Genomic DNA, 14,275 nt, shown 5'->3' with positions numbered 1-14,275 from the left:
TGAGTCTACAGGGCTGTTAATCTGGTACCATCTTCTGTCATTAAGTAATCTTCTCCATTGCACCACATTTATGCTGGTGGAACTCCATTGACTTCAAAAAGGAGAGCATTTTGCTTTAGGTCATTGTAGAATGTTGCTCAGGGAGGACTTACTGAGATGCCTGTAATAATGAGATCACCTCCTGCAGGTCCAGTGGAACATGTCCATCTGAACGTACCCTTCGTTGCCATTAGGAATAAGGAAGTCAACCTTACTGCGGTGGTATGGCCGAGTCAATCGGGCACCCTTACCTACTTCTGGTGGTTTGGTAACAGCACCAAGGTACTGTCCCTTTTTATCATATTGTACTTACTTCAGTGGCTTGGCAGGGCAGAATATTGTTTGAGCAGCAATGAAAACATGCTGCTCTTGCTGGGTTTTTTCCCCTATATCTAAAAAAGTTTGTTCGGTATCTGAACTTTGCCCATTGTGATTTATTTTCCCCCTTGTGGGGGTGTTGCAGGAGTCATTACATTTTTGCCGCTGCTTATTATTGTGCTTGGCAGACCATTGTTATTACTAGAGTTTGCTTGCAACTTAACAAAATTATACACCACTATATACTGGATAATGCTGGGTTTCAACACAGCATTTAACAGCTGCTGGTGTTCAAGTAACCATCGGTGTTTCCATTATATACCAGTATACAGTGTATAATGCTGGATTCCAACACAGTACTTTAAAGCCGCTGGTATTCAAATAACTATCGCTGTCTAGAAAGTCAAGCTAGGCTCCCAGTGAACTGTTCCTGCCTGACCATGCCTATTATTCAGAGCCATGAGCACAATTAAAGATAAAAGCGAAACCTCTCTTAAGCAAAGGGATTGGCAAAAATCAGTTGTCTGCTACAAAGGATCTCTTTTTGAAAAGTTGGAATGAATTCTACAGGAGATTTTGGAGATGTTTCTAAAGGAATAAGTCAGGAGACTGCTGACTGGAGATGCTCTTTAATGCAGGTTCCATTGTTTGAGAGACCTGTGGGCTACCGTTTCAGACACTGCCCTCCTTTTATGCAGGTGTAAACTGCAAAAAGAAATAATGTGGTTGCAATTTTGTGTCCACCAGTATATATGAAGGTGTTTTTGGTCACTTCAGTGTCTGCATCCCTGATTCACAAGTGCAGTCAGGAACTAAGCCTATGTTTTCACGGCAAAGAAAGTGTGGTTTTTACTTTGAGATAGCTATACTCCCCAACTGGGATTGATCTTGACTAGCTACATCAAGGCAAGTGCTCAAGTTAGCTATCTTGATGTAAAAATACACCTATTTTTGCTGGGAAGACATAACCTTAGACATCAAAGCAGTATAAATTGCAGGTGGAAAATTGTGCCTGCAGTCATTTGTGCCTGCAAAACTGGAGGGCATGTTAAGAATGGGGTATGAACATTTGAGCCTTTAAAAATAAGATAAGGATGGGAAAGTGGAGTTAAGTGGCTGAAGATCTCTTCCCAGCTCTAACAGTTCTGCAATTTGTTTGCAGTGTCTCAGATCTGTAAGCGACTGGTTTCCAGTGGAATCCTGTGCCGTTCGGTGTAACCTCGAACCCATGGACAGTATAGGCCGATATAGATGCCATGGCGAGGGATACTTTAGAAATGCACGGAGTAAAAATAGTTAATACTAGTAATATAGCAAGATGATCAGTCATCTCTCTAGTCTCATCAGATTCTGTTAAGGAAATTGGGGTTGCCTTTCTGAAGAAGGTGTCATTTTGTGTCACTTTCACCTGTGGCAACCCAGGGATCCAGAATTGGCTGTAGACTTTAATCCATGGCCAGCTGTTGCCTACATCCTCGCCCTGAAAGTAGGGTATGGTACAAATATACCCATGCCCCAGAATCGTGCCCTGTTGCTTCACAGCACTCAGCTTACGGATGGCAACGGGAATACAGAGATGTGGCACTGGCACCCCCCCTCTCTCTCTCCCCAACTCTGATGTGTGATAGTAAATGAGCAGGGCACTCTGAATGCAGAGGGGTGACTCGGATAATTGCAGCCTTAGCACACACCCCTGTGTGTTTGTTTAGGTCTTGCGCGACAACAGCTACAGGGGTAATAATAGGGTGTTACCGGGGAGAATGCAAATAACTGATCATGGTTGCACAATGGATTTTCGCACTCAGGGATCATGCATTTGCTGACTCTTCCTGACAGAAATGGTGAATGTTTTACGAGGATGACTCATCTTTTTATTCTTCTCTATGTCCTTGTACCAGGGTGGCTCGGCCATTAGGGGCTGGAGCTCGCCAATCCTGATGACAGAATGGGGCACACCTGGCAGAGATCAGGGCGATGGCCCTACAAAGAGCCCCAGGAGGATGTGATGGAGAGGGGAAGCTCAGGAGATTGTAGAGAGACTGCAGAGGGCGTGCAAGACTCCTGCAGGGCCAGAGTCAGCAGGGGGGAAGCCACCAGGCCTATGCAGAAGGACAGACTCCTGGCAGGAGGGTCTGGATGGTGGCGGGGCAGCTGACCCTATTACCATCCATTTCTTCCTGGGATCAAAGCTTGGAGCCCCTCTCTTCAGAAGGGGGAATCTGCCTCTCTGCAGCATTATCCCCCCCTCTTTAGCAACCTTTGCATGGGAAGGGGCTCTCGGAGGGGTGGGGGCAGAAGGGAGAGGAGCATGGGGTTTAGCTCCTCTCTGCAGCACCAATCCCTTCTAGCTCCATGGATATTCAAGCTTGAGCAGCATTATCTGGATCTTCTCGTGAATGCTAGCAAGAGGGAGGCAGCCAATGGCAGCACGAGCCATTTTGCATTGCTGAGCCCATTTGGCTCCCAGATATGCAAATCCCGGCACGCTCCAGAACTGCCCTCTGCCCTCCAGCGCAGCCCTTCGGCTCTGCTGCAACACCACGGCCGTGCTGGCTTCGAGCTCCTGCTGCACTCTCTGGGTAAAACACCTCCTGCCTACAGGCTTTCCAGCCTCCGTCTCATTAGTGCCTGCGACTGCAGGGTTATGCTAATGTAATGCCGACAGACCCCGGTCATCGGCAGGCGGGATCGAACCTGGGACCTGGGGAGCTTCGTGCATGAGCCTCTACCACGTGAGCCAAAAGCCAACTGGCTGTTAGCTAAGGCTATAAAGCAGACTCATTTTAGATCTCTCTCTAAGTGGTCTCGGTGCCACTAGATGGGACAGGACACCACACCCAGGAGGTGTGTGGGTTACACCAAGTCATATCACGGGGCATGTGAGATCCTGCTCCAATCCTTGCTTAATGTGCACAGCTGTGGGTCAGGGATCTGCAACTAATTCAAGGCAAAAGGGCTGCTTTTCTTAGGAACAAATCGGCTCAAAGTACAGCTGCAGGCTGCACCTGGGATACACGCCTGCTGTCTTAGAGTTGGGGGTAATTTATACGTCCTTGTACCAGCTGCTCCCTGTTGGGGCTGGAGGCGAAAGCCAAGGAAGGACAGGCTGCGCTACCCAGGGATTCTGCTGGGAGTTCCAGAGACACCCCTGTGTGCGCAAACTCGCACATCCCTTCCCTGCTCGGGCCACCTGCCATTTCAAGAAGGTCTAAGGGTGAATCTAGGCCCCAAGGTGTCACAGCACCTAACACCTCTTATGCAGCTTTGCAATCCCATCAGTGCACGGCAAATTTTGCCCCACACGCAAACCGTTCTTTAAAGAGCCCCACTGCAGAGCAACTTCCATATTAAGCACACCCTGGACAAGGCTCATTCTCCCCGCCACCCCCCAACACCAGACAGAGCCACTGTAGTGAATTGCTGGTCTGTTGCTTTTGCAATATAACCAAAGGCCAGTTTGCTTGGATTAACACAGGTTCGGTTTAATAAATGTGTCCGGCTGTCTAATAATATGTTTGTGCAAATGAACCTTAAACGACTTGATTTAATTTAGAGTTAGTTCCCAGGCCTTGACGCTTGAATTAAATTGAAGGAATTGGCTGAATGTTAAAACACCATGATGCAGGTGAAATCAGCCTTAATAATACAACATCCAGTGCAGGCACACACACGAAAAAGGCAGTTTTGAAGACAACATTAGCTGCTGTTATTTTGGAATGGAATCATGGCTGGTAACCTGTCGGACAATTGCTAATGTTCCCCGCGGTTTAGACCCTGTTCTTCTGCTCCCATGTAGTGAGTGTATAGCTCACTAGGCATAAACACTATAGGGCTAGAGTGACCAGACAAGTTCACTCACTCGGTCTCTGAGTCCCGTATGACCAGAACATCTGGGCTAAGGGGATCTGCCTGCCGTTGCTTGGTGATGCCAAAGCGTCTTAAGCAAAGGAAGGTTGCGTTCCCCGAGGAGAGCAAACACTGCTAGCCTGAGCCATGCCAAGTAAAACTCAGATTTGACTAGTCAAATGGCATGACTCATCCACTGCTGTGAAATAAAGGATTAACCTCATCCCACGCAGGCAAACTGACCCTCTGATGGGAATAAAATGTGAGAGATGTGAAGGAAAGGGGTAAGGGTCTGGGTGGATTTATTTACGAGGAAGGGGCTGGTTTTGTGGCCAAGGCACTGGAGTGGGACAAAGGGGTCAGATTCCTGGCTTTGCCACAGATTCCCCGTGTGACTTTGGCTGTCACTTAACCTCTCTGTGGTTCAGCTCTCATCTCTATTTAGGATAATAATAATGCCTCGCACTTTTCATCAGTAGATCTCAAAGCACTTCACAAAGGAGATCAGTGTCATTAATCCCATTTTACAGTTGGGGAAACTGAGGCACAGAGGCAAAGCAGCCTGCCCAAGGTCACCCACTAGCGGAGCAGGGAGTAGAATGCAAGTCTCCTGAGGCCCACTACTGCACTCCAGCCACTGCACCACCCTGGCTCCCTCACAGGGATGCTGTGATGATCCATGTATTAATGTCAAGTCCTCGGAAATGACAGTGATGAGGGCCACAGAGCTACTGAGATAGATAGGCAGAGTTAAACATCTAGCTTGAGTTAGGCGTGACTGCCATAGCTTGGGTCTGGATATTTTGGGGGAAGTATGCGGGGGTCCGACCTGGCTCCAAACTCTCGTTCAAGGCCATCTCTGTATATCACTTGGCTAACCAAGAGCTGTGGGGCGGGAGGGAGGAATACTGCATTCTGCAAATATTGTCACTCCAACTGTGGAGTTGCTCATTGTGCTCTACTTGGGTATAACTAGGAGGAAGGGGATGCAGTTCAGCAAAAGGAAACTTTTAGGCTGAATTTCAGGAACCATTTGCAATAGTCAGAGATGTACCTGGCTGCGGGAGAGTCTCCATAAGGGAAGTTTGGGAAGGGCCATGACTTGAGACATGTATAAACGCAGAAAGCCCTGAGGAGCAATGCTGTATTAGCTGGTGGTGGGATGGATAAAATGGCTCCACAGGGCAGTTCCATGTGTCATTTCTGCGAGTCCAAGAAGATACTGTAACCCCAGTCCTAGAATGCGGTTCTGTCATTATTGCTTGTGTTTGGCTTTTGCAGCCCCTCATCACCCTAGAAAGCAGCGTCTCCTACACCTTTGCCACCGAGGGGACGAACACCATCACGGTGCAAGTCTCTGCTGGGAGTGCCCTCCTCCAGGACACCAAGGACATCGCAGTGCATGGTATGCTCCACCAGTTGCAAGCAAAGCTCAAGCAGGGGGCAGGCAGAACCCAAGGGTCTTCCAGAGTCCAGCGGAAGACAGCGGGCAGTGGCTTCCCTATTGAATCTCAGTACAGGACAAGCCTGATTACCCCAGGGACAGGGTCCTGGATTATCAGGGCTTGACATGTTTGGAGGATCCTCTACTCCGGGGCCTGTTGGCCAGCTTCCCCAATTGTAAACGAGACCAGAGAGCAGGTTTGATTGAGCGAGGATCCCAAGAGGGAGCGATTTGGTTAAAGCACATTAACAAAATCCATCTAGCAAAGCTCTTTAGTTAAATTGCTATACTGCTTCCTCTGTGTCTGGGACTCCGCCCTGGCCTCTGTTATTTCCCAGGTTACTGGGAACTTCAAAAAAAACAAGGCACTGAGCTCCAGATCCTCTAATTCCCATTGTAATCAAGGGGGTGTTTGAAATCAATGGGAGTTAGGTACCTTACTACCTTTGAAATGACCACCAAATGAAATTAATAGGTAGCAGGTTTAAAACAAACACAAGAAAGTATTTTTTCAGGCAATGCACTGTCAACCTCTGGAACTCCTTGCCAGAGGGTATTGTGAGGGCCAATACTATAACGGGGTTCAAAAGGGAGCTAGATAGATTCATGGAAGATAGGTCCATCAATGGCAGGAATGGTGTCCCTAGCCTCTGTTTGCCAGAAGCTGGGATTGAGTGACAGGGCGTGGATCACTTCATGATAACGTGTCTGTTCATTCCCTTTGGGGCACCTGCCATGGGCCACTGTCAGAGGACAGGATAGTGGGCTTGATGGACCTTTGGTCTGACCCAGTATGGCTGTTCTTATGTTCTTATGAGGATCTGGGCCTAGGACTTCACAGTAAGATACATAACTCTGAGCTTTATAGCTCATATCTGCACTGTGTGGGAATCCACACAGCACTTACTGGACCTCGGCAGTTCCTGCTTGCACTGGGCACAATACAAATCCTGGACTGGATTCACAGCGGGGCCATTCCAGAGTCCTGGTCAGGCATATGGAGGGGATACCCCCAGAACATCATAGACTTCTCTCCCTGTGCCGCCCTCTGCTTCCACTATCCAGTTCTCACCAGCTAATGTGAGGAACATGGCCCTGCTCGGACAGCAAGGTGTTGCTATATGTGCGCGTCAGATGATGGAGGTTGCACTGAATGTTTGTCTCGTTCCAACGAGTACCTGTTGAATAAATGCTCATGTGGCTACTAGAAAGCTAGCTGTTGAGATTTAACAACCAGATAAATATGTATTTATCAACTGTGTAGCTGGGGAAATGCAGTGGATTTTAATAATCTGCTAACATGATTTAATAGCACACAGTTACTATTAGCCTATGTAAGTAAATCTGTATTTAATCAGCCTCATTTCAAGTGTGGTCAGAGGCATTGTAAATTTCTGGGAAATCGTTGTCTTTGGAACTGGGAAATAAGTTTCTTCAGGAAACGAATCCAACAGAGCTTGAACACGTGCTGAGTATCTGCAACCCACTGGGGAGACTATGTTAGAGGTGCCCCTCTGTGCCCAGTACACAAAGGATATGAGTCTCGAAGAGCAGTATCTAGCGAAGTGGAGCTCCTAAAGTCAAGCTGTAGTAGCCCATACGTTTAGTGCTGGCAATCACCAGTTTGATCCCTTGTCTGTGAGCCACGGTGGAAGATGTCATATATGAACCTGCTGTCTGGTTTCGGATGGATGGTTGGAAACACTACACTGTGCACGTTGGTGAAGGGTGAAGCACAGAAGACTTGGAGGCTGGGTTGAGTTCACCATACAAAAGTCGGTTTCACTTTGGGCAGGTCTGCACTTAAAAAGCTGCAGCAGCCCAGCTGCACCACTATAGCATGCTAGTGAAGATGCTGCTATGTCAGCAGGAGAAGCCCTCCCGTCAGCAGAGTGCTGTCTACACCAGGGCTAAGGTTGGTATAACTGCATCTCTCAGGGGTGTAGATTTTTCACGCCCTTGAGCGATGTAGTCATACCGAGGTTTGTAGTGCAGGCCTAGCCTTTGTTTGCCTTTTGTTTTTCTATCACGTGTGTTTTATTTAATAATGCTATGGCACCTAAAAAGAAAGGACAGCCCTTGCCATTAAAAGCATGACAAGACCTGTGGTTTTTATGGCAACATTTGTGGCATTCCTCATTGATGCTATTGTCAAGTTAATTTTACCTGCGTCTTATAATACCTAGCTCTTTTATAGGCTTTGCATCTGTACATCTCAAAGCATTTTACAGAGGAGGTCAATATAATTGTCCCCATTTTACCAAGGGGGAAACTGAGGCACAGAACAGGGATGTGACTTGCCCAAGGTCACCCAAGAGTCCAGTGGCAGAGCAAGGAATAGAATGCATGTCTTCCAAGTCCCAGTCCATGTCCAAGCCCCGAGGCCACCCTGGGAAATTATTATTGGCATTCTTTTATTTGTATTGTGGCAGTGCCTAGAATTGCTGACCAGAGCTCAGGACTCCATGATGCTCTCTCAATACACACGTGAATCACAAAATGCCCCAGAAGTCCTTGCTCCAGAAAGAGTTTATGTTTAATGTTGGCCGCTTCACGTGGGTTCTGTATGCTAATTATTGAAATCTCCAGACATCATAATGGCTCAAAACCATCCCACCCTCCATAAGAACGCTGGTCTGAAATGCCCAGAGTCAACAAGCCAACCTGGAAACCAAAACCTCAAAAGAAAACAAAATAGCCCCCTAAAAATTCACACTGAGGAATGCCTTGCAGCATGGCTAACGGTTCCTCCAACGCTGGCCTCAGGGGCACAAGCTCTAGGTGTGGTGGAAACCTGACTCCCTAACGTACTGGAAGAGCTTGTGTTGTGTCCTCCGGCAGTGGCTGGTCCTCTAGAGGATAACAACCTACTGCTGCTACCACCCAGTGGAGTTATCCCTTTAGCTCAAGTGGTAGACATCTAGGCTGTGATGGAGAAGGCCCCAAGTCCAAACACATCCAGGGAGTCATTACATCTGCAACTGAGGGAGCTCTGCTGTTGACTGTGGAAAGCCAAATTCAGGGCATCAGAGGCTGAGACATCCCAGTGCAACCTGTTAGACTTTGTGGTGCTGCATTAGAATTACAGAGCCACGTGATAGCATAGTGAGGGAGGCATTAGGGGGTTGTGGGCCAGGAAGGAGCAATACACCTTAGATGAGACTTGAAAAGAGAGGATGAGTCAGAGAGATACAGGGAGGCAGGTCCAGAGGCAGGCGATTGTGCCAACAGTGGGGAGATTACAGTGCAGGCCAGAGGACCGGTCTGGGCTTGGGTACTTTAAAAAAAAATTGTCACTGAAACCAGCCTGGGATGCCCCCACTTTAGCTATCAATTAATTAGGAGGTAATTTTGCAGCGTCTTGTGAATAGCCTTCCCTGGATGTGTGTGTCATTAGCACTATTGGTGTCTGATTTACTGGGGTATTAACCACTCCTGGCAAGGTTCCAGGAGACCAAACAGCTCATGCCTGCGTTTGGAAAAAAGCGTTCCTGACAGTCAGTGTTTGCTCTGCAGAGCACACTGCATGACAAGTGCAAGCGAACAAACCCATTTTGAGGCACTGGCTCCAAATTTCATCCTGACCCTGCTTTATTTACCGGGCGGCAGCTTTGCAAGCGGCAGGCCACAGGGTTAGATGTTCAAACTGCAAACCCAAAGCACGATGAAGGGAGCATGGACCCCCCTCTCTTAGCGCTTTCTTTTCTCCTTTCTTTCCTTTTCCCTTTCCTCTGTAAAGTGCCATGGGATGCTACTGGGATGAAAGGTCCTCTATAAGTGCAGTGTGTTCTTCTGTCTGTGTATCTCTGTCCTGCAGTGTGTTGGTCTGTCTCTTTGGCTTTAAGATCCTTTGACTAAAGGAACTGTGGTCCTAATCCAAAGCCATTGATGACAATGGGAGTCTTTTACTGACTTCCCTGGGCATTGGATCAGGCCCTATGTACTGTCCAAATATTATTATTATTTTCTCTATATCCACAGAGTATTTCCAGTCTCAGCTCTTGTCATTTTCCCCCAATCTGGATTACCACAATCCTGACATCCCTGAGTGGAGACAAGACATTAGCAAAGTGGTCAAGCGAGCTCTAGTGCAGGTGAGTGCCTGGTTCCCATTCTCCTTCCCAAACTATGGAAAGGCAATTAAAATGCAGAGAGTTTCATAGCAGAATAGCTAAAAAAAACAAAGGATGGGAAAGAACAGACATAATGAAGCCATCGTTCTGGAGTTGTCACCAGCAGGCTGTTAATACGCTGAGCAATTGTAAAACAAATTCATTAGGGGATTTGTACTCAGCATTTTTCAACCTTAAGTATCCCAAAGCACTTTACAAACCCAATGTATTTGTAAAGTGGCTAATAGAATAAGATATTCCTTATTTCCTGTCTGTTGTATTAATTTAGGTGGGATATATGGGCCCAAAGAATCAAAGATGTTAACATGACCCAGACCCTGTCCAACATAAAATCATTTTAAACAAGGTTCGGGGACTGGCATACAGAGACCTCAAGCTGCTTAGCAAACACACCATTAAAAAGCCCTTTCACCTTTTATTGAAGACACAGAAAAGAAGGAAAAACACTTAAAAGCATTGGAAATGTGAAGTATTAAATAAGGCTGTTATTTTAACAATGTCCCTGGCTGTACTTCCCTTTAGTTGGAGAAAATCTTTAGAAGGAAAAAAAAAAACCATGTCTGACAGTCTCTTAGATGGTATTAAAGAGGGTAGTAGCTGTCCTGTGGAGGAAAAAGGAAGATAGTTGAGATGTGCTGAAGCTGTTGTTGTTAAAGTCCGATCCCGTTTCCTAGAAGATAAAACAAGACAAACACGCGCAAAAGTGGGAGAGCAAAGAACACCAAAGATAGCAAAAGCAGCTTCTGTCTCTGGTGTTGACTCTGACTTGCAAGCTCACTGCTGGAAAAACACAAGCCCAGCACATGGTCTTGTCAGCCGCTCTGAGACCTGACAAACTTGTACCAGCATCAGGCTGCGTAGGACATTACTTTTAGCTGCCTCTTTCTGGTCACAAGCTTACAGCAGCGTTGCAAAATATGCACGCTTGGTGGGTTAAACCAGACTCTTATTAGCGAGAAGGAAGAGGGAAAGACAGAGGAAAGGGAAGAAATAAGGTAGGCAAAGAAAAGGACACATGGGGAGGTAGGGGCACAAAAGCTCATATTTTAGGTGGAGGTGATCATCTGGGTCTCTCTCTGGCCTGGTCTGGTTAAGACGGCTCTCAGGATGATGAAGGCCAAAGGCCCCAGGGGACGGTGGGGGTGGCAGCCGCGATGGCAAAGCTTGCTCCAGTAGCCAATCTTTGAGGACGCCAAGGGGAAGTGGTGGGTGGACTAGTCCCATCCCCTCATAATTTTTTCCACTTATTAGGCCTACTTTCCGACAGACCAGTGTTGGTTCATCGATTCCTGGCTCAACACTTTTCCTGTTTACCAAGCATGATCTTAGCACAATCCTTGGGTTACAAGAGTAGGCCTTTTAGTTCGGACTAATTCAGCCTGCCTTGCCTTTGCACCTGTTCCCCTCAACGTTTGTTGTTATAGGTTCTTGTGACACTTTATGAACTTACACTCACTTTTACAGCTGAGCTCATACTAAGGGTAAATTGGTAGGCCCGGCTATCACAGCAAGTCCCATACAGTTGTGTAATGTTGCTATGTGCTGTTGTGTTCCACTCCACAGGAAGCTGCGTATCAGTGCTAGGTCAAAAGACCTATCTTATCCAGTGATGAGCTGCCAAAATCTTAACAACGGGTTCCCTCCTCACCCGACGAGGGGGTCGTTGCTCACTCCCACCCCCTGGGACTCCTGCCCCATCCAACCACCTGCATTCCTTGATGCCCCGCCCCCCCGGGACCCCTGCCCCATCTACCCCCCCCCCTCCGTCCCCTGACTGCCCCTGGAACCGGGCAGGAGGGTCTCGTGGGCCACCGTAGTGGGTGCCCACCCCACCCCTAAGAGCCAGAGGGACCTGCCTGGGGGGCGAGGTGGGGAGTCCCAGTGGTGCTTACCTGGGGCAGCTCCCAGGAAGCATCCGGCAGGTCCCTCTGGCTCCTAGGGGCGGGGGAGCGTAGCTAGGGGGGAGCAGGGGGAGTGGCTGCTCCCACCACTGATCACATCAAAAGTGGCACCTTAGGCGCCGACTCCCTGGGTGGTCTGGGGCTGGAGCCCCCACGGGGAGAATTTGGTGGGTGCAGAGCCCCACCGGCAGCTCCCCACCCTGCGCCCGGCCCCAGCTCACCTCCACTCCGCCTCCGCCTCCTCCCCTGAACATGCCACCCCGTCCTGCTTCTCCACGCCCCACCCCCTGGCTTCCCGCGAATCAGCTGTTCAGCGGGAAGCCGGGGAGGGCTGAGAAGCAGGCGGTGGCTTCGCGCTCAGGCCCAGGGAGGCGGAGGTGAGCTGGGGCAGGGAACGGTTCCCCTGCGCGCCCCCTACCTCAGGGTTACCTGCTGCGGTGCAGGTGGCCCTCCTTTCGCCCCCCCCCCCCCGGGAAGCCGGGGGGTGGGGGCGGAGAAGCAGAGCAGGGCAGCGCGTTCAGGGGAGGAGGCGGAGGTGGGGCGGAGGTGAGCTGGGGCCGGGCGCGGGGCGAGGAGCTGCCGGTGGGGGCTCTGCACCCACCAAATTCTCCCCGTGGGGGCTTCAGCCCCGGAGCACCCAGGGAGTCAGCGTCTAAGGCGCCACTTTTGGCCGGTTGTTAAATTTGAAGCCCTTTTAGAACCGGTTGTCCCTTGCGGAACAACCGGTTCTAAAAGGGCTTCTAAATTTAACAACCGGTTCCAGCTCACCACTGATCTTATCTATCTTATATCTGTACTGGAATGAGAGAGATATCTTTTCAACTGATATTTAGCCTCCTGTGGAGTGGAGCACATATCAACCCTACATAACTGGTTGAGACAGGAAGTGAAAAATATCTCATCCTATTAAAACAGCAGGAGGTGGAGGGACTTCATTGAGACAGCATGTAACTAACCCTCATTTGGATTTTACCAGGACATTCTGAGCTAACACTCATGAATTCTTGCAAAAACAATAAAAGTGGCATGGAATAATTAATGCTATCAAGCTGCCAGGGACTCTGTTTTTATGTCTCATCAGGTGATAGATCAAAGCAAAAATTCCTGATTGTAATGGGCTCGAAACAAGAGAAACGTCGTGTACTTTTCCTTCACATTTATTTTCTGCTGTTCTTGGAAACAGAATGTGATTTTTTTTACATTTTAACATTCCTATTTGCTGGTTCTCACAGGCAGCAAAACTCCATGGAAAATTGGCCATTGGTGGAATTTCAGCAATTTAATTTTCACACTGTCAGAAAACGTGGTTCATCTGAGGAAACAGGAACATTTTACCCCTTTACCAAATTCAGAGTCACTTTGCAAAAAAAAAAAAAAGACCGCCTGACTGTTTTCTGGTATCGCAAGCACCGGAAGGCGCAAAGTAAAATAGAAATAATCTATGCATCCGATGAAGTGAGCTGTAGCTCACGAAAGCTCATGCTCAAATAAACTGGTTAGTCTCTAAGGTGCCACAAGTACTCCTTTTCTTTCTAAGAATACTTGTTTCTGTGTCCTCTTGGGACCAAATATTCAGCTACAACCTCTGAGCTACACTCATGCAACTGGTGGTGCCTACAAAAGTGAGGGCGCACCCAGCTGACACAGCCAGACAGCCATCTATGCATGAAAAGTAGGCATCGGGGTGGCCAGAAACCTGATCCGTAAGTGCATGATGGGTTCATACCCTCCTTTTCAGGTACCATCAATTGTGTGTGCAGCAGTGGGTGTGCTGAAACAGGCTGCTGGGATCTGGGGTTTTGAGTCAGCTTTTTATAAAGATAGGAGATGTACAAAAATCTGGCTCTGCTGTAGGTCTGTATTTAACCCTCGCAGAGGTTGGGTTCTTTGGATCCATGGGTATGGTCAGGCCCCTCCTTTGCTCTACAGGTTAAGGAGGAGGAGTGGTTCTATACAAGAGCTTCCGTCACAGGTCGTACTGAGTGGACATCGCAGCTCACTAGAGCTATGTCACCTATAACAGAACCTGAGCTCCCCAGACAATGGGTGGCAGCTCGCTGTCCCCCACTTAATTAGCTCTTCGGAAGGAAACAGGTTGAAAGAACAGAGGGCAGGACCAAAAGGCACTGAGTGACCTTCGAATGCCGCTGCTGGCTCTTCTTCCTAGGTGACTGGTATCCCCGACGAGCAGATTTTGGTGGCGGTATTTCCTGGCCTGCCCACCTCCGCTGAGCTCTTCATCCTACCCTGCAAAAACACGACGGAGAGGAGGAAAGGCCACGAAGGCGATCTGGAGCAGGTAAGCAGCGGGGGTCGCAGCACAGAATGCAGCTAAGCTCAGAGAACACCTTGCGTGGACACACACTGCACGCAGAATCCTCCTGGGGCTTTTACGTTTCTCTAAAAGAAGTGCTCCTGTTCAGCTGCAGCTATTGACTTGAAGCCTATCCCACGGTGAGATAGACCCTAGCCCAGATGTGGAGTCTGGGCAGCATTGGAAGCCACTTCGAGCGAGCTTGGGGAACTGGGCACGTTTCAGGGCTGGAGACCCAGACATTTCTCATTAAGCAAGGCCATTTTAAAAAGAAAAATAG

General features: G+C 48.6%; 1 protein-coding gene across 1 annotated transcript in view; it reads left to right on the top strand.

Annotated features, from left to right (window-relative positions):
* The window catches only part of SORCS3 (sortilin related VPS10 domain containing receptor 3), a 501,281-nt gene that overhangs the window by 471,518 nt on the left and 15,488 nt on the right, over positions 1 to 14,275 (top strand). Inside the window, exons 20-23 of the mRNA XM_037905076.2 lie at positions 188 to 321; positions 5,485 to 5,608; positions 9,629 to 9,741; positions 13,849 to 13,980. Of these exons, the coding sequence (XP_037761004.1) occupies positions 188 to 321; positions 5,485 to 5,608; positions 9,629 to 9,741; positions 13,849 to 13,980 (503 nt within the window). The remainder of the gene's footprint in view (positions 1 to 187; positions 322 to 5,484; positions 5,609 to 9,628; positions 9,742 to 13,848; positions 13,981 to 14,275) is intronic.

This window comes from Chelonia mydas, chromosome 7, assembly GCF_015237465.2.
Source record: "Chelonia mydas isolate rCheMyd1 chromosome 7, rCheMyd1.pri.v2, whole genome shotgun sequence".
Lineage (NCBI taxonomy): Eukaryota > Metazoa > Chordata > Testudines > Cheloniidae > Chelonia > Chelonia mydas.
Note: the sequence above shows the minus strand (reverse complement) of the source record. Positions and strands in the feature narration are given on the sequence as shown.